Source organism: Tenrec ecaudatus, chromosome 15 (assembly GCF_050624435.1).
Source record: "Tenrec ecaudatus isolate mTenEca1 chromosome 15, mTenEca1.hap1, whole genome shotgun sequence".
Taxonomy (NCBI): Eukaryota; Metazoa; Chordata; class Mammalia; order Afrosoricida; family Tenrecidae; genus Tenrec; species Tenrec ecaudatus.
This window is the reverse complement of record NC_134544.1, coordinates 53,043,738-53,064,565: the sequence shown is the minus strand read 5'-3', so window position 1 is coordinate 53,064,565 and position 20,828 is coordinate 53,043,738. Positions and strand designations below refer to the sequence as shown.

The 20,828-nt window shown below is 45.3% G+C and overlaps 1 protein-coding gene across 1 annotated transcript in view; it reads left to right on the top strand.

Moving 5' to 3' along the window:
- Window positions 1–20,828, top strand: part of LAMA3 (laminin subunit alpha 3) — a 149,107-nt gene that overhangs the window by 104,735 nt on the left and 23,544 nt on the right. The window contains exons 36-47 of the mRNA XM_075532900.1: window positions 422–538; window positions 626–805; window positions 1,505–1,647; window positions 4,965–5,135; window positions 5,929–6,080; window positions 6,206–6,368; window positions 7,203–7,336; window positions 8,254–8,398; window positions 12,290–12,409; window positions 12,751–12,884; window positions 16,581–16,698; window positions 17,081–17,221. Of these exons, the coding sequence (XP_075389015.1) occupies window positions 422–538; window positions 626–805; window positions 1,505–1,647; window positions 4,965–5,135; window positions 5,929–6,080; window positions 6,206–6,368; window positions 7,203–7,336; window positions 8,254–8,398; window positions 12,290–12,409; window positions 12,751–12,884; window positions 16,581–16,698; window positions 17,081–17,221 (1,718 nt within the window). The remainder of the gene's footprint in view (window positions 1–421; window positions 539–625; window positions 806–1,504; window positions 1,648–4,964; window positions 5,136–5,928; window positions 6,081–6,205; window positions 6,369–7,202; window positions 7,337–8,253; window positions 8,399–12,289; window positions 12,410–12,750; window positions 12,885–16,580; window positions 16,699–17,080; window positions 17,222–20,828) is intronic.

Below are 20,828 nucleotides of genomic sequence, written 5' to 3'. Positions count from 1 at the left end.
ACGGGGAATTGACTCAACATCGGTGGGTTTGGGTGGATTTAGGGCCAGACAGTGGCACGAGTGCTAAAATGGCTGTGTCTAGCTGCTCACCAAAATGTCCATCGTTTGAGGCCTCTCTCCACTTCGGGGGAGAAAAGACCAGTTTAGAAACCCCTATGGGTGCTTTGAGTCTGCCTCATTGATTGGCTGAGTTGGAATCGACTTGATGTCAGCCAACCATCGTGCAAGCCAGCACGTTGTGCTGCACACTCCCTGGAGATGTGGGTCTGCACACATACAGTGGGCATCTCTGGAATGCTCACCAAGATGCAAGTCTTCTCTGTGCTGCGTAGACTCCAGTCACCTCAGGACCGACAGATGCCAAGGGAGGATTAGAAGGCCCAGACTAATCACGCCTTCATGCTCCTGTATTTTATTTTAGAAATCAGTCCATCTCTCAACAACCTACAGCAGACGCTGCAGATGGTGAAGGCTCAGAAAGAGCAGATCGAGGTCAATCTCACGACTTTCCGTGATGATCTTCGTGGCATACGGAGGGGTCAGTATCTCCCCGGTCCCTTGGTACGGAGCCTCTGTTGTTGAACAGCTTAGATCTGGACACCTCCCTTCTCTGTGTGTGCAATAGATGGCATCGATAATGTGATCGATAAAGCCAAGAGCCTGGTCCGGAATGCCAATGACATCACAAGTGAGGTTCTGGATGGGCTCAGCCCCATTCAGACGGATGTGGACAGAATTAAGGATACCTATGGCAGCAGGCAGCGTGAAGACTTCAACAAAGCTCTGAGTGATGCCGACAACTCAGGTAGCAGGCCAGCATGGACTCTCTCTCCATTTCTTTCCTCCACTGGGATGGGGTCCGGGCCATGCTACTTCTTTCCTGGTGCAGTCTGATCACTGCAATTAAGACGCTAGTAATTTGTTTCACAAAGTAAATGCAAAGACGTGTGGTATTCTTTTAGTGAAATTAGACGAGTTTTTTTTTTTAATGGACAGAAGATGCTGTTGACTTCCTTCCTTCATCAGCCAGTTGCCATTGAGCTGCTTCTGACTCCTGGTGACCCTATGTGAGTCAAAGTCTAACTGAGCTCCGTAGGGTTTTCCATGGCTGGATTGTGAAAAGTAGATCTCCAGGCCTTTCCTCCAAGGTGCTTCTGGGTGAACTTGAATCTCTAGCCTCTTAGCCAGCAGCTGATCATGTTAACAGTTTGCAAGACCTGAGGACTCCGTCTCCCTTAGATACTGGAGGTATAGGTCCTAGAATCACGAGGTGTTGAATGATGATTGGTATTAAGCATCAGAAATAAGGTTTTTCTTTTCCTCGGAGAATGGTTAGGAAGGAGAATTTAATTTAATAGACTGCAGAATAAAATCCATGATACAGTTACAAAGACTTTTCTGATCTACTCTGCCCAGCATTCAGGGTTTACCAACAACACCTATGTGTAGTTTATCTTTTCTCAACCCACAGGTAAACATTTCTGTTTTCTAATCTCACCCACAGTAACAAAATTAACTAACCGACTCCCCGATCTTCTGAGCAAGATTGAAAGTATCAATGAACAGCTGCTGCCCCTGGGAAACATCTCGGACAATGTGGATCGCATACGAGAACTCATCCAGCAGGCCCGGGACGCTGCAAATAAGGTGGGTGTGCCCCGCACGGGTCCAGCATCCAGCCGACTTCCTGGAGAAGTCACTACATTTCTTGAGAAAGCAAGGTCTTTGTTGACTCAAGCATCAGTTGTCCTAATTCTTGGGTTGCTTGACCTTTGGACGGGGACTTCCCCCTGCTGTCTTTCAAAGGGGCACATCGCCTGAATCCTCGAAATGACCTGCTATGTCAGGGACCTGGAACAGTCTCCTCCCCACTGAGTTTTACAAACAAGAAGAAGGATTTTGCTACAGTTGATTAATTGTTATCCCAAGTTCACAGTGAGGGTTTTTGTGAGTAGAGCATGCTAATATGATATTGCACACGAACTTTTTTTCCCTGTTTGTTTTTGTTTTGTTTTTTAATTTCTAGAAATGTAAAAAATCATTCCAATATTTGTATTGGCATATAATTCACACATCGTATAATTCAATAGTTCAATCACATCAAGAGCAGTTGTACAGCTATCATCACAGGTAGTTTTAGAACATTTTCTTCATTCTTATAGTCAGCTTTAGTAGCTCCCCATTTCCCCAGCCTCCCCTGCCAGGGCCCCAAGGAACTATGAATTCAATTATTGTCTCACCCATAGATTCACCCATCCCATATTTCATCACAGAAAAATATTTTTAAAGCAAACAAATTAACAAGGATAACAAAGTAAAACAGATAAACCCTCAACTCAAAAGAAAGCAAAAAATGCTAAAAATTTAGAACAAATTTAAATGGATCATCGGGGAGATCAAATGATAGGTGATCAAATTTTAACACAACTGTGTCTGCAACAATCCATTTTCTAACGTGTTTTACATGTTAGCAAGGCAAGAACAAGTTTCTCATTGTAACTTGAAGGGTGTAGAATCTACTCTTATTGGGAATGGAGGAATGGTTCTGACTGAGCCTGGGTCATGTCCTGGATCATGTCCTGGGTCATGTCCAGGATCATGTCCTGAGTCATGTCTGGGGTCATGTCCTGGGTCATGTCCGGGATCATGTCTGGGGTCATGTCTGGGTCACATCCTGGGTCATGTCCGGGGTCATGTCCTGGGTCATGTCTGGGGTCATGTCCTGGGTCATGTCCAGGATCATGTCCTGGGTCATGTCCGGGGTCATGTCCTGGGTCATGTCCGGGATCATGTCCTGGGTCATGTCCAGGATCATGTCCTGAGTCATGTCTGGGGTCATGTCCTGGGTCATGTCCGGGATCATGTCCTGGGTCATGTCTGGGGTCATGTCCTGGGTCATGTCCAGGATCATGTCCGGGGTCATGTCCTAGGTCATGTCTGGGGTCATGTCCTGGGTCATGTCCTAGGTCATGTCCGGGGTCATGTCCTGGGTCATGTCCGGGGTCATGTCCTAGGTCATGTCCGGGATCATGTCCTGGGTCATGTCCAGGGTCATGTCCTAGGTCATGTCCGGGGTCATGTCCTGGGTCATGTCCTGGGTCATGTCCGGGATCATGTCTGGGGTCATGTCTGGGTCATGTCCCGGGTCACAGCCGTCTTCTCCCACCAGCGCACTCTTCATCCCGTTTCCTCACTGTAACCTGACGGCCATCGCTTATTAAAATAAAGCGACCAACCTTCCTGGTTGTTCTCAATCCTGGTATCTTCTGAAATATTTGGAGGCAGAGGGTGAGCAAACCAAGTCAGGCTCTTTCTGTTCTGGAGTCTATACTCCTTGTGATTTATGAGGAGCCCAAGAATCTGCCCTTCTTGAAAAGATAAGTCCTCCTGCGACAAAACCAACCTTTAACAGGAAAGCAAAGCATGTCAGGCAGACTTCTGAAGACACTCCCTGCTTCACACCCACATTGTCATCGTCGTTTGCCATGGAGTGGATTCCGACTCACAGCAACTCATCGAGAGGACAGAAGGGACCCCCGCCCGGTCCTGAGCCACCCTCACGATTGTCACGTGGGAGGCCCCTGTGGCGGCCACGGTGTCGGTCCCAATTGTTGGAGGTCCTCCTCTGTTTTGTTGACCATATATGATGTCTTTTTCTAGGCACTGGTCCCTCCGGATAACGTGGCCAAAGATAAAATATTTTCTAAATTTAAAAACTTAAAATCAGCAAAGACTAGTCTTCCGGGTCACAAAAAGCAGAAGGACATGCCAAGAACAGCTTAAAAGTGTGGTTGGGTCTCCTAGAGGGTGGAGGGCAAGACGAGGAGAATGAGGGGCACCTGAGATCACAGCCAAGGAGGCGCTGCATCACCAGTGTCTTGCACCCACTGCTGAGTCCCCTGTCCTAAAGCCATGCCTCTACAAAACCCTGCATAAATATGCAATGCTTACGAGATAAAATGTTCAGTTGACCTAAGAATCACTCCAGAAGTGTTTTCCTAAGATTGTTCAAGAACATTTATTATCTGTGATTTAGAATTGCCCAAAACTTGATCCACAGACAAGAAAAAATATGAACATGTAAATATTTGGAAATTTGCCATCATTAGAATTGACGTCCAAGCATGTCATTAATGATTTGTACTTTATCTACCATTTGATTTTGATTTTTCTAGTACTTTTGTTTGTAGTGTCGTTTGTAAAAGTATCAGTCTATGATGGATTGGGGGGCAGGGCGGGATGAGGGGAGATGGTCTTTGACCAAAGAGCTTTCAAAGCACTATTTTAGAGACTCTGGGTTCCTTCTATTTTAAGGATGAAATGTTTGCAGTAGATGTAATGTAAACATGTTACTTGTTTTTGAAAACAATTCTTTAAGAAGTTTGTTGTAGAAACATATTCTGGATGTCTTTCGTGTCTCTCCTGTTGGTGTTGTGGGCTAAGTCTTGGACTGAGAGTTGAAAACTCAGAGGTTCAAGCCCACCAGCCTCTCTTGGGAAAGAGAAGAGGCAGTCGGTCGGTTTCCATAAAGGTGTTGAACCCCTGTTAGCCTAGGGGCAGCTCAACTCTCTGCTGTGCGCTTACTGTGAATCCCAATTGACTTGTCAGCAGTGGGTTTGCCCGTTTGTGTGTTTCTTTTTCTATGGCTGCTGGAGGCCAGACACCCTCCTGAGTACTTCCATAAGCCTTAGCACACCTGCGCAAAGACCTTCTAGGATCGCAGTATCATCACACGCACGGAGAATTCAGAGAATCTCTAAAGATTCCTGCCTAATGAACAGGAAGAACCTGAATTCTTTATTGGTCACCCCACGAAGCAGCCCCCTGCACTCGCTCTCCTCTCACCCAGCCACCTGGGGAAGAGTGCCACGGTTAAAACCAAGAGCACAGAGTCGCCGAGGACCTCTCTGAATGCACTCAGCTTCCTCGCCGGCCTATTTACCACCCTACGTCTGCATCTCTAGGTTGCTGTTCCCATGAGGTTCAATGGGAAATCCGGCGTTGACGTCCGACTGCCAAGTGACCTTGAGGATTTGAAAGGATACACGTCTCTCTCTTTCTTTCTCCAAAGACCTGAATCACGGGGAAATGCAAGGAAAGAGAATATGTTCGTGATGTACCTTGGGAATAAAGATGTAAGTAATTCGCTGGCGTGTCTCCTGTGGGTCAAACAGAGTATGTGCTTTGAGAATAGTACAGTGCTGGTGTGGTTAGTGTTCAGAGCCTTAGTGGCTGCTAGCCCCAAGACAGCAGTTCCAAACCACCAGCAGCTCTGTGGGAGAAAGATGAGGCTTATAGTATCGGACTTATAGAATCGGAAACCTACCAGGGGAGTTAGAACCTATAGGGTGGCTATGGATCAGAATCATCTCAATGGCAGTGAGAGTAGCATTCAGTATAGATATGCTACTGTACTATAATATTACCAGTATTGGTAAAGTTTTCTCTCCCTATCAAAAGACTAATGGAGCAAGGGCTGAATTCATATCTGGATTGGGTAGGAGTTGCTTGGCAGATGTCTATAGAGTGAGCAAAGGGAATTCATAAATAAGTGCACTGTGACATGAGCACAGATTGATTTTGACTCTTAGTGAGCCTGGAGGACAGAGTAGAACTACCCCATGGGGTTTCCAATGCTGTCAGTGTCGAAGGAGCTGATTCCCGTATCTCCCCACCCCCACCCCCCCGGAGTGACTAGTGAGTTTGAACTGCCAACCCTTTGTTTATCTGCCAAGCATGTCACTACCAGGGCTCCTTGTAAAGATGGCTCAGAGATTATTCACTCCACAGTCTGTATCTCTATAAAGGCCCACTGCATTTATTGTGTCTGCCCCAAGGTCTATTAGTTATTTGAATGCATTCTCTTGGAATGGGACCCCTAGAGAGCCTGGGGTGTGACACTCTCTGAGGTGGCTCTTCTGTACCCAGACCTCCGGGGACTACATTGGCATGGCAATCATCGACGGGCGGCTCACTTGTGTGTACAACCTGGGGGAGCTGGAGGCAGAGGTCCAAGTGGACCAGAACTTGACGAAGAGTGAATCTTTCGAGGCAGTTATGGACCGAGTGAAATTTCAGAGGTATAAGTCTTCACCTGACCCAGGCTCTGCATCTGTATGCTTTGCTGAACACGATTGTTTTATTTATTGTGGCTTTGATTTCTTTAACTATCCCTCTGTGTTTTATATAACGTCCTTCTAAACAGAATATATCAGTTTGCAAGCCTTAATTTTACCAAAGAAGCCACAGCCAATAAACCATTACCAACCCGGTCCTATGACATGATTAGTGGAAGTCGCAACACACTTCTAAACTTGGATCCTGAAAATGCTGTATTTTATGTTGGAGGTTACCCACAGGATTTCATAGTAAGTGTGACTGTGATTTTACTGCTATTTATATGTTAATTGTATAATGAACTAACATCACTATTTTAATAATGAAGTACATATAAAATAGATTTGGTTGTATGTCCTTAAAAGTATGATCAACGATAATAAGAACTCTTCCTTAATAAGTGTTTCCTATGTGCCCTGTCTATTCTAGGCTTGGGAATATTCATTAACAGCGACATTATCATTCCTCATTTTATCACTGAGACAGACACTTACTAATTCTCCCAAGGTCATCCAACTAGGGAATCTCACTCCAGGGTCCAAATTTCTTTTCTTTTTTTTTTTTAGCTTATTTTATTGGGGGCTCGTACAACTCTTATCACATCACAATCCATACATCCATCCATGTGTCAAGCACATTTGTACATGTGTTGCCATCATCATTCTCAAAACATTTTCTTTCTACTTGAGCCCTTGGTATCAGTTTCTCATTTTCCCCTCTATCCCTGACCCCACCCCCTCATAAACCTTGATCATTTATAAGTGATTATTATTTTTTCATGTCTTACATCGTCCACTGTCTCCCTTCACCCACTTTTCTGTTGTCCATCCCCCTGGGAGGGGGTTATATGGAGATCCTTGTGATCAGTTCCTTCTTTTTGCCCCCCCTTTCCCTTCCTCTCCCGGTATCGCCATTCTCAATATTGGTCAGGGTCCAAATGTCTTAGTCCTTAGTTGGAATCGACTTGGGGGCAGTGAGTAGTTTATCCTATATTGACTTCTACAAGGAATAAACCTATATTATTTCTTTGTCAACTTGGTCATTGTCCTTTGGTGTTTTATTAATATTGTTGTTATTGTTTCTAGCTTCCCAAAAGATTACAGTTCCCGCCTTACAAAGGTTGTATTGAATTAGATGACCTCAATGAAAATGTTATGAGCTTGTACAACTTCAAAAAAGCTTTCAATCTTAACACAACCCAAGTGGAGCCTTGTAAAAGGTAAATAGAACCTAGGAACTAGAGTCTCTCTGATTTGGGTAGTTTGCGGTACTTTCGTGTATGGCAAACGAGCAGGTGAGTGAGGTGCTATTGATGTTGCCGGTTGCTTTGGGCCAGGAGTTCTTTGAATAGAGCTTACAGGCAGCATTGGATGATTGGATGGCCTCTCCTAAACTCAGCAAGAGCAACGTTTCGCTAATTTGTATAAAATATGACATTGATTAATAGTGCTTTCATTTTTTTAAAGGACACTTCTTACATTTTCAGCGTCTCCAAACATCAAATAAGCAATGTTTGATAGTATCTGAATTAGGCCTAGGATTATATGTTTACTGTAAAATTTTAAAAGCTCATCCTCCACAGAGACAGGCACCCCTGCCTCTGTGGGGACTATGCCACATGGTCCTGTTGGAACGTTCTGCCATGAGCTTCTGACCCTACAGTTAAGAGGCCCTAGACCATTCTAATATGAGGATGTGGGGAAAAGTCCCAGACACCAACAGGGCCAGTTCTACTCTGCCCTACTGGGTCACTGTGAGTCAGAATCAACTGGGCAGCAGGGAGAATGAGCGTTGAGTATTCAGAACACAAGTTTATTTCAAGTTCATCATTTCTTACATTTCAAGATCTTCAGCTGCTAGACCACATCGTCCTCAGCAGATAGTTCCAAAGAGGACTCGAATATCATCTTTTCACTAGGGTTTGATTATTATATAGCATAAGATCATATCCAGGATACAGTTGGATGTCTAAACACTTTAAAGAGGTTTCATCTTCATGAACAAAATTGTGACAAATGGGCCTCCAGCTTTGAGCTTCACCGGGTTCAGCACTTGGGCTTATAAACATACTTGTGTGTGTGTGGTGAGGGGAGGGGATTTGCTACATGTCCTAACCTGTGATGATTGTATTGACAGGAGAAGGGATGAGTCAGACAAAAATTATTTCGAAGGCACGGGTTATGCTCGAATTCCAACTCAAGCGAATGCTCCCAACCCAAGCTTTTCACAGACCATTCAAACAACCGTGGACAGAGGTCTGCTGTTCTTTGCAGAAAGCCAGGTAATGTAGCATAAGCATCCGTTGCCCCCGAAGCTGTCCACTCATTTGTTTAACACTGCTGGGGTAACTGGGCTATTTTAAGCAAACAGTGTGCAAAGCTTACCAGCATCATTTTCCTTGATCCACCTTCCTTTCCCTCTGGTTGTTGTAGATGCGTGTCATAAAGCAAATAAGAATTTGAGGACATGCCACCGGAATATGGGAGAAACCTCCTCTTTTCCCATTTTATTCACATTGTCCATTTTACTCTTTGAAAACTACAGCTCACCTGGCCATCGACTTGTTCCTTCTGGTACTTCCAAGCATTGGAGGCTGTGACTTCCTGTTTGATTTCCCTTTTCCTCGAGCTCGTGCCAGACTCTATTGAATTACTCACTTATCAAGGCGACTTATGGCTTCCTAAGACACCCAAGCTGCTTTGCTTTCAAACAACTGAGGTTCCTCACAGCCAGTATTTGTCCTCTTGTTCCATCAAGTTCAAAGTGATGGTCAGCACCATCTACTGGTAGATGGAGTGTTGATGTGGTATTTGCTGCTGTTTCTTTACTCTTGTTCTCCGAGCAGTTTTTGTGAAGGAATATCCATCATCCCTGTGAGATCATTGGTCTGAGATCCTGGGATTAAGATGAAGTTTTGGATTTGACCAGACTCTTCTACCTGTTGGGTTCACTCAACAGACATCAAATCAATTTTGACTCACAGTGTCCCTATCGGGTAGAGTAGTACTGTGTCTTTGGTTTTATGAGATGATGACGCTTTACAGGAAGAACCTCATCTTTCTCATCTGAAGAGGCTGCTGGTTTCAAACTGCTGGCTTTGCAATTAGCAGTCCAATGTGTAACCCACTACCCTACCAGGGCCCCTCAACCAGACTTGGGTAAACTCTCCATTCTGGATAGGTCTTAAGCTCCAAAACTTATTTCACCTACTGCTCCCTTTTCAGGGGGAAAATTTTTTTTAGTTCCCCCTTCACAATGAAAACTTTTTGTACTATAGCCCAAAATCCAGGATAAAGTGTACACATCTGCTTGTGTAGCATTCCAGCACCCCCATCTCCTGAACCTTTCAACCTGGTCTGAACCTTTCAGGATATCTCAGGCTGACTCAGCTCTGAAGAGCCTTGGAAGAACACAGGGAGGAATTCTCAGGATCCTTAAGGCAACACAGTTGTCAAGAAAGTTTCCACAAGGCCATCGTTGTACTACCTTCCGAAGGTTTTATACACTTAGAATAAAAAATATGATTTATAACAGAAGAAAGTTTCCCTAGTACTATTAGTAGGCAGAGGAGAGAAAATGAAATGCAGGGCTACTGTTAATTAAAATGAATCATTCTGCTCCAAGAGATGGTGTTATTCTGTTGTTTCCACATGAGGTTAAAGCTAGCCCAAGGAGAAGGTTGAGGACCAGATCTGAACTGGTTTTCTTTTTAGACACAGAGACCCTAACCTCCGTAGGGGCATTTTAGCTTCCTGGAGCTGCTGTAACAAAAACGTCAAAGTAGGGGACTTTCAAGAACAGAAAGTTATTTTCTCACAGAGCTGGAGCCTCCAAATCCAAATCAAGTCAATTCCTTCCCAATCAGTAGTCTTGGTGTCTATGCAACCCCAAAAGCCCACCTTCTTCAGCCTCCACCCCTCTGTGTCTGCTCTGTTTATAATTCACAAGTTGATTTGGTTTAGGATACACTCTGCACTGTTATGATTTCATTCCCACTACAGAGAAAACCGCATTCCCAAACAGGCTGATCTCTATAGGTATAGCTTAGGATCCCAACCCATATGTTCAGGAACACACTGCACTCTATAGCAGGAGGCCTTCTGATCATCAGGAAACGGTCAGAACAAAGCCTTCAAGTGCTGTGTCAGAAATCCCTCCGCTTTCCTCTTCACAAAGGAAATGATCCATTTAAGGATATTTCTTCTACCTCGATGCAAACGCAACCATGACCAAGACAGACATGGCTTCTGCCCGTGAGACCCAATCGTGGTAGCAGGGGAAGACAGGCGCTCAACAAAGTCAGTCTAGTTGATGGGTAATTCCCACAATTGGGATGAGTGGAATGGAGAGAGCGTTTAGGGTGGAACCAGTATGGATAAGAGCAAAGACTCTCTTGAGTAAAGGGCCCTCCCTGTGATACCTGAAGGGCAATAGGACACAGCATGAGAAGGGGACAGAGCCAAAGGGGAATTCAAGTAGGGAGAGTGGGATGATGAAACTCTGGAGGGAGTGGCCCAGGGAGTGCTGGGAAATGAAGCCAAGGAGAAGCCAGTGCCTCACAGCATCCTAAGATCCAAGGGAAGTAGTAGATTCCTGTTGGCATTTTCTGAAGGTCACTGTAGCTACCGAGAGGCAAATGGATTTCTGAGGACCAGAGTGGGTATGGGAAGGATAGCTCGTTATTGCTTTGCACTCTGGCAATAGAAGATGTGGCTGAGATGCAAGTCACCCCCAAATTCCTTATGGTTGGGTTTTTTGTCATGATTTTTCATGGAAGCAGATCCCCAGACTTTCTTTGGTAGTGTGGCTGACTGGATTCTTATCACCAACCTTTAGGTTAGTAGTCAGGCACAAAACGTGGGAGCCACCCAGGTACTTATAGCAGAGGCTCACTAAAACCAAAGTCACTGCCAAAGAGTCAATTCTGACTCATAGCGACCTGATAGGACAGGATACAACGGCCCCTTTTGGTTTCCGAAGCTGTAACTCTTTACCGGAGTAAAAAGCTCCAACTTTCTCCCGAGGAGCTGCTGGGGCTTCCAAATTGCTGATCTTGGCGATCCCAGCCTAACACATAACCACTCATCCACCAGCATTCCTAGGTGGGATGACATGGAGAGAGGGTGAGGAAATGCTGGGATCATTAAGATGTGATTGGATGGCAGAGAAGGCAGGCTCAAGAATGCCTTCAAGATGTGCGACTTCCTCTGCGAGACAATTAGGGGAGAGGAAGGATGATTTGGTGCCAAGAGGAAAGCATGGAGGTCCTAAGTCTCAGGCGAGCTATTCTGATTCCCGGAGCCCTGCATCATGCAGGTGACAATAATAAGGTCATTGGATATGCAAGCATAGCTTCAGAGAGGAGAAAAACACTTGGCTTCACCAGTACAACCAGTTGCCTTAGAGCTGACCCCCACGTCGTGGTGATCCCCCCCCCCCCCCGTGTGTCAGAGGAGGACTCTGCCCCCATTGGGCTTTCCGTGGCTGGCTTTTTGGAAGTCGGTCAGCAGCCTTTTCTCAGGCATCCTGGATGGGCTCAAATGTCCAACCTTGTCATTAGCAGCTGAGCATGTCAACCGTTTCCACGGACCCTCGGGGACCCCTGGGTTGGCCAGCACGCATGGTTAGAGTCGCGGGAGTGACTGAGGTTTGCAAAGCAGAGTGAGTGAAGGAAGAAGCAGGCCTCTGGGTGGGGATCCCTTTGTTAGCTTCCTTTCCCCCATGCTTATCACAGATGTCGGAGAAGGGATCGTGGTAATGGCTGACCTTTCTTGTCTCTTTCCTGGTGGTGTCATGGGTTAAGCATTGGGATAATGACCACCAGGTCAGCGATTCACACCTACTAGCAGCTCTGCAGGAGGCAGGTGAGGCTGTCTGCGCCCCTGAAAATCGCATCATGGTCTTGGAAACCCTATATAGAGCCTATGGGTCGAAATGAGTCAGAGTGGACTTGGGGGCAGTGGGCTTTTGGGGTCCTGTGTGCCGAATATTGAACGTGATGCTAAAAATGAGACCCTGTTTAAACATCATAACCATCCCATGAATTAGAAATTGCAACATTGTGACGACCCCTCTCAACCAATGAGGCCGCTGAACAGAGCCATGGTCAACGCGAGAGTAATTCTCCGGTGGTATCTATCTTCTGATCATTTCCATTGTTTCCTGGCTCTAGGACTACTTCGTATCTTTAAACATAGAGGATGGCAAACTTATGCTGCGATATAAGTTGGACTCAGACCCCCCCAAAGAAACAGGGAGTCAGCACTTGGTGAACAACGGGAAAGACTACACGGTAAATGTCTTTGATCGATGTCCTTAGCCCGTTAGCCTGAGGTCGGTGCTGGTAGAACCCTTTCTAAAGTGCCGGATGAGCTTACTGGCTCTTCACCACGGGAGACAGCCTCTGAAACTCTGGAAAGTCATGCATGGGACTTAACTATCTGGCACGTACGACGGGATGGGAATGTTCTATATCATATTTATATCCCACGGGGCTCATGTTCAGAATGTTGTTCCTTCTACATATGGGAACAAACCTGGTGGGAGATCGATGAAACCATCATGGGTCTGCGCCACTGTCCAGAGGATTCACATGTTCCCATGGCCTGCTGATTCCACTTTGATGTATTTCAGGTTGGGATCCGCTTTCTAAGAGCCCGAAAATTTGTGGTTGTTCGTATGAATTCTCAAAGCATTAAAGTTGATGGTGAAATCTTTGACTTCGGCACATACTACCTGGGTGGAATTCCTATTGCCCTCAGGGAAAGGTAAGGTGATTTTTGCTCCTGCTATATCTAGGCTACCTTGTGTTTTGTTTCTGGGGGTTGTGAGTGTGCATGTGTGTGCATTTATTTGTTTTTGTTTTTAAGTTCCAGGAACAAAGCGCTATCTTTTCAGTATTAACTACTCGCTAGATAGTAGGAGTGGCCGCTTGGAAGGGGGTGAACAATGTGTCACTCCAACTGTGCTCCTTGGGTGAGAAGAACCGCAAGGACTAGGAGGAGTGTTGAGAAGCTGCCCAGCGGACCGGGGCCGGGGCCCTGGTTCTGAAAGGACGCCTGCGCGAGAACAGGCAGTGGGGAGGGGGGATGGCGTTGGGGGGGAGGCCAGCATCGGGCCCTGAGAGATGAGCTCTCTGGGAATTGCTCCTACAACATAAGGCTCCGGGTGCCCTCCACATTTGTCTCCCTGGCTCCTTATACGACACCAAGCCAGAGAACAGTGCCCAACTGTTTCATAGCTACGTGACTATGGGAATTACAGAAGTTAATCTGAAAGGCCGTCAAGCTTAATTAGATGGAATAAGAGAAGGAAAAGATATTTTAAGAATGTGCCCAAGAGTAACTGTGACAGACTGCTCATTTGTGTTTGTCCTCCATGGCGCCTTTCGAGAGCAGGTCATTTGTGGGAAGGAAAGAGCATGCAAGAGGGAGTCTGCTCTTATCACCCCCAGGGCCACCCTAGAAGTTTGAGTGTGATTACTTTTAGATGTGATTTGAAAGCTACACCTGGTTTCCGACTTTGTCATCAGTTTGAAGGAGGCTAGTGTGGTTTATAAAGTGGCGGGCCAAGGCGATGCTTTCTTTGAGAATGCCTTTCCTTTGGGGCTTTTCACTGAACTGGATGAGAAGGTGCTAATCTTTGCTCCCCGAGGTGGCAGTGGTGGTGGGATAGAACCCACTCCTTACATCAAGGAGACGCAGGTTCCGTTCTGGGCAATGCACTTCTGCCATCGCCCCCTCCCACCTGCAGCAGAGTTTCCAGACACAGACAGAGGAGGAAGAAAGGTCTGGTGATGTTCTTCTGAAGACCCCAGGGAGCAGCGCAGTCTAATCCAAAACCCACCATGGGGAGGGTGCGGGATGGGGTGGGGGTTGGCTCCGTGATTCAGGGATGGCTCAATGGCAGCAAACCACCGCATCCGTCATCTTTTCCAAGTTTTCAAAATTGTTTCCAGAGTCAAAAACCTGCAGGCAGGAAAGCTCAGTGCTTTAATGAGACTCGGCAGGTGTAGACTGGTTTTGCGCCATAGACTTCTTTGAGTTGAAAGGGACCTTACAGATCATGGTACACGATACCTGCATTCTATGGAGATGCAAAGAGATGGAGGGACCTCACTGATGTTAAGTAGCCATTCAACCCCAGTAGAGGCCAGTGGGAAGCTCTCACTGTCCTTTCACTCCCTGGCAACTAGAACGAAAAGCCACATGTAGGCCTTTGGGACTCTGTCTCCTCTTTCTGGAAATCCCTCTGATGGCAAGGCTCTGTCTCCTAGGGTGGGTGTGAAGACTGGGAGTATTCAAGGGGAGTCGTCTGTACAGTAGTTGGCCCATGGAAAGTGCTAGATAAATATTCAAAGAGAATCTGTAAGCATTTGTTGTGGGGCTGGAATCCTAGGTGCCTAGAAGTACCTCACACGAATTATATTTTCCACTTATAGGTTAATTGCCCATCTCTTCCTGGCTCTGCCTCCACCTTCCGCTTCCTTCCACCAGTCTTCTCTAATAGGGAGTAGAACACCAGGGGATATTGATTCGTGTCTAATACATCTTGCTATCCAAGAGAGAATAGGTCTAAGAATAGGCGTAAATAGGCAAGCTCCAGGAATTAAAAGGATCTTGCCTTCTGTCCTGAGGCAAAAGCCATCTTTGTAAAATAATTAAGCTCTTTCTGCAATGCTGCTGAACGCTCATTTCGCGCTTTTCCTTTCAGTGAAATGTATTCTTTATGCATATGACACGTAACTCAACTCTTTCATAATGAGTTTAATCGAAATGAATGCAGACACCTTTCAATTTAGAAAAGTGCACTGCCTTGAGGATTCATGATGAAATCAGCTTCGGGTTCTTCTTAGTAACCATGTGTTTTAAGAACCCCGTACATTGGTCTGGACCTCAGTCAGTTCATATGTGTTCATGCTTTATGGAACTTCAACTCCAGACAGACTCCAAGGTCAAATCGAAGGTGGGAAGAATGGCTCTCGTGATCATAATAGCTGTAATACGAGAACAAAAGACCCACACCCATCACTGTCGAGTTGGTCACCCTAGAGGACAGAACACAATTGGAGGGCTTGATGGGGTTCCAGGGCTGCCAATCTTTACAGAATCAGAGTGCCTGATGGATTGGAACCGCCGACTTTATGGACACCAGCCAAGCACTTAACCACTGTGCCACCAGGGCTCCTTAGACTCCCACTACCTCCCATTGAAGAAGAGCTGGTGGCGCAGACGGTCAAGTGTGTGGCTGCTAAGAGAAAGGCTGACTCTTAGAGCCCACCCAGAAGCTTCCCAGAGAAAGCCTTGGCACTCGCTGTCCAGAAGTTTCTCATGGCCATGCGGACTCACGGCGACCCTGCGGGACAGGGTAGAACTGCCCCAGTGAGTTTCCAAGACTGTTAATGCTTTACTGGAGTAGAACCATAAAGGGAACCGTCAAGAAACCCCAAGGGGGCAGGTGTAGTCTGTCCCATGGGATTACTATGCATCAGAGTCAACTCAAGGGCACCTAACAAGTGCCGATAGCCTCTCCCGCGGAGCCCTTGCTTTGCTCAGAGTGCCAGCTGAGCATGTTGCAAATAGTAACTCCTTTCAATGTGCCACAACCCTATGGAGCAGACTGGCATAGTTCCATGGTATGAGAAAGCACACAGAGATGACAGAAAAGTGGTGGAAGCCCTGCAGAGGAGACCTGGCTGCAGACCCCACTGATTCACACACACACACAAACACACACTAACACCTCCTGAGTGCTCACAACTGTGCGCCACCCACCACTCCCAGCACTTCCTTTGCAGTAACGTGTGCCATCCTCACAACAGCCCTTTGATGTCACAGAACTTGGCCAGGTTGCCCCATCAGGAGTCAGCGTCGGAGCCCAGACACCACCTGAAATTTCCCGAGGCCTTCCATTGCTTCCTCTTGGCATCGATTGGATGCCAAGGCACATTTTCCATAATTGAATAGAACCAAAAGTTTGTTTCATTTGAGTTTCCGGTAGCTAACTGTAAAAGGGCCCCCCCACCAAAAAAAAATTTTCTTTCTAGAACATTGCTGGCTCTATGCATTGCCTACTAGTTATAGTCTCAGTTGACCGGGTGGGGCCATGCCTTCCAAGTGGGGGGCGGGGGAGTAAATGTTCAAATGGCACATTTCCACATTCTGCGCCTTTGGGGATATTAGTCCTTCTGGGGCTTTCGTGAACATGGACGTCTCCACTTTTTAAAGGTGACAGTGTGTAATCACATGGGAAGGAAGTCGAGTTTCCCAGCTTCACAGAATGAGGAGTATAGGACAGCACCTGCCTACAGTCTATGAATGCTTTCAGCATTGATGCGCATAAAAGATGTGCTAGTTTGGGGCGGGAAATAGTACAGGGTGCAGTATTTTGCAGCTCTGATTCCCAGGAGAGTTGGGTGTGCTACATCTCTTCCTTTTTAATTTTTTTTCTCGATCCCTAACCAGGTTTAATATTTCTACACCTGCTTTTCGAGGATGCTTGAAAAATCCAAAGAAAACGACCGGTGTGGTTAGGTTGAATGATACCGTGGGAGTAACAAAACGATGCTCCGATGACTGGAACGTGAGTGAGGAGTCATCCTGGACCAGGGCACAGAACTCAGGGCTTTGCCCAGGCGGGCTTCCCAACTGACCTATCTTTGGTGTTCACAAAAACATCAACTTCTAGCTATTTTTTCCGTTAGCACAGAGTGAACTGCCTAATACCCACTCCCCACACACTGGCAAGATAGAGAATTTCAGAGTTGCCTACTAACTTTGCAGGAAAACAGGGAGGCCAACAGCTAGACAAAAGTTAGAGATGAATCTGCAGTAGAGTGAATTTTACTTCCTCCTGAGGCAAAATAAATCACCTTAGCCAGTACAGGTAAAGTGAAACAGAATACGGTCCAGAATTGCAGTCACAAAGTAATTACAAAGCCATTCTTTCCCCGTTTGCATTTCAGCTGGTACGAACGGCCTCTTTCTCCAGAGGAGGCCAATTGACTTTCACCAACTTGGACTCCGAACCTGCCACCAACTTCCAGGCTTCATTTGGGTTTCAGACCTTTCAACCCAGCGGCATATTACTAAATCACCAAACACGGGTATGAGATATTGCATTACTGTTGCATAAAATTGACATCAGACTCGGAGTCTGGTGAAAGAAGCAATAATAAGAGGTTGAAGGTAGATTACTTGGCACTTTATAAATCCTCATGCATCAAGTGCTGTTGAAACAACGGTAAGCAAAGGGGTCTTGCTATTAGGGTTCCCGCTCATTCAGGCCCTGGGATTTCACAGTGACAAGGGGTTCAACATGGCTCTGTGGTCAGTGGAGGTCGGCAGACAAGATCTCTAAGTCATACACTTGTCTGAGTCTTGCAGGGGTGCATTAAACAAGAAAAGCGTACTTTTTTCACCATGGAAAGCACATTTTCTTCTTTAAATCATTTTACTGGGGGCTCATACAGTTCTCATCACAATCCATCCATCCATCCATCCATCCATCCATCCATCCATCCATCCATCCATGAGTCAAGCACATTGGTGCATATGTTACCATCATCATTCTCAAACCATTTTCTTTCTACATGAGCCCTTGTTATCAGCTCATTTTCTCCCCTCCCTCATGAACCCTTAATAATTTTTTTTTCATGTCTTACACTGACCTCTGTCTCCCTCCACCCATGGAGAACACATTTTTGAGGTCAAGGTTAACATGAAATGTTTAACAAACTCCAGTGCACAGTTTTCAAAGTCATTGAAGTTTTACAAGTTTATGAGAATGCTACCCCACTTAAGACAACAGATCCCAGTATCTCAAGGAAGGTCAGGAAAAGCTTCAGAAGAAATTCTAGGCAGAGGCCAGCTCAGAAGCTGAGGGCAAGTGTTGGGGGAGGGGGTATTCCCAAGGAGTGATTCAGAAAGATGCTCTTGAAGGGTACAGGATGACCATAGGGGCTTATCAAGAAGGTTTTAAGAAAATTGAAAATAAAATCGGTGAGAAAAAGACTAGGAAAGTTGTGCCAAGGAATTGTTTTCTATCAAAACAATGCAAATGTTCACTCTTCTAGGGTGGCACGGGCTGTCCCATCACCCTACAGCCTGGATCCTGCCCCTTCAGACTTCTTTTTGTTCCCCTAATTCTAAGACCATTGACAAAGAAAACAAGCGGAGTCCCTCCCATTTGATGGGTGCAGACATCTTCAGGGGAGGGTTAGAGAGATGGAAACATCCCCTTCAGGAGGGTGTAGACCTAGGTGGAGGATATACTGAGACACAATAGCTTTACATGTTGCAATTTTTATTGCATACATGGTCATATGATTTTATAGCAGTGCTTTCTTTTGTTTGTTTAAACTTAGCTCTTATTGCTGTGGAAGTTTGTTTGTCCCACCCTAGAATATGTCCTCAAAAAAATCTTAAAATTTTATTCTAATATTACAGTACATACAGTATATTTTAAGTGTAATACAGAATTGAAGTTACATATCTTCATGGAGGAGCCCTGGAGGCACAGTGGTTATGAGTTGGGTTGCCAGCTGCAAGGTCAGTGCTTCAAATCCACCAGCTCCTCCAATGGAAGATGAGGCTTTCTCCCCCCATGAAGAGTTAGAGTCCTAGAAACCCACAGGGCAGTTCTATCCTATCCAAAGGATTGCCATGAGTCAGCCTCAATGGCAGTAAGTTTGTTTTGTTGTTTTGTGAAGTGAAGTAACTTATAATACTGTAAATAATAGTGTTGTTGAAGTTTTAGATCTAAGAAAGAATTCACAATGGATCCCCATTATTAATTTTTTGTGACACAAAAGATATTTAGATTTTTGTGTGTGGTAGCAACACTAGTTGTACAACATTAACATCGGGTTGTGAGAACTTAAGGTCCTTTGACTTTACAACACAACCACAGAAATTCTTGTCAGCAAGGAAACCAAACTCACCAATGCCAAGTGGATTCCCACGCATCGTGACCCTATAGGACAGGGTAGAACTGTCTATGGGGTTCCCGAGACTGTCACTCATGGCTCTTCATGGGAGTCAAAAGCCTTGTCTTTCTCTCACATACCAGATGGTGGTTGGGAACTGCTGACCTGGTGGTTAGAAGCCCCAAGCCACTGTTCTACCACGCCTCCTTCAGCCAGGTGCCTGTATAATTAGGAGAACTTAACTAAGATGGTTATGAAAGCAGAGAAGTCAACTGATTCTTGGAAACCTCCCGAGGGAGAGCTTGGGACGTAGACGTAGAAATCGAGTACTGTAATTCTTCTATTTGTTCTTCAAGACTGCCAAGCAGAGCACACAGCTAGTACATGTTCACGGGGCAGATGGTAGATGACTCTGGAGCTAGAGCATTGCTGCCATTGGCCATCGATTCTTCTTTCTTTTTTAACACCAGCTCTAAAGGGCTCCACCAGCCTTGAGATGGTGGGAGTGCCGTGTCCATCAAGGCAGGAGGTTTTCTGTGGGTCTTCTGAAACCTCACAGTTGTTTTCTCTGCCAAAGGCAAGGGTTGCTTAATGCACAGATCACAAAGTTATCCAAAGCAATCTAGTAGGTCAAACACGGAATCCAGGACAGATAGACCCCTCAGGAACAGTATTGGGAGTAGTGATGCCGTGAGGGGATGGGGATGGTGGGGGCAGAAGCGGGAGGAAGGGGAATGGATCCCAGTGATTGATGTATAACACACACCCCCTAGGGGATGAACAACAGAAATGTGGGTGAAGGGAGACAGCAAACGGTGTAAGATATGAAAGGATAATCATTTATCATTTATCAAGGGTTCACAAGGGTGGGAGGGTGGGGGAAGGAAGGAAAAAAGAGGAGCTGATACTGAGGGCTGAAGAAAATGTTTTAAAAATGATGATGGCAGCATATGTACAAATGTGCTTGATACAGTGGATATATTGATTGGTATAAGAGCTGTAAGATCTCCCAATAAAATGATTTATTAATTTTTTTAAAAATCATAGGTTGGTACTGAACACTGGAGGAAGCCTAGGAAGAACCTAAGGATGCTGGTGCCAATTTTATAATGAGTTAGTTTAAATGTATCCAGATATCCAGTTTGCCCTTAATGTGAATATTGCCAATAGGAAACAAAACTAAACACAAAATAAAATGGACGAGGGCCGTAATTGCATAGTCTAAAAATTGTTTGGACTAAAAGTTCACTGAAGAATCATATCTTTTTTTTCTTGTTGAGAACTGTAAACATTGATAGAGCAAACAATCAATAAAATGAAATTTGACAGAAATAATGAAATCATTGTAGCAAAACCTGTATCTGTGGAGTTTGACATGGAACTTTGAACACTCTAGACATGCTCACCCCAAACCAAAATTAATGGTGACTAAAGAGATCTCCTTGTTCTCATGTTACATGAAAAGAATCAATTGATGAATCATCTTCATTGAAAAATACATTCATAAAAAGACTGATTCCGGGAAAACAAGTTCAGTCAAGGCTCAGTGAAAGGAGAAAACATTGACAATGACTTAACTGCACTATCGAATTAACCAAGACATTCAACTGGCTCAGTGAACGTCGGTTCCAAAACTTTGACCAATTCATCTGTGGTCAAATAATTTGCCAAAAAAAATTTTATAGTCATAATCAGAGAGGCAAATGTGCCCATATTCAAATCTTTAAACTGAAATAGAAAAGTTAAAAGCATGTGAGTCAAAATATCTTGACTGTATATATGGGTT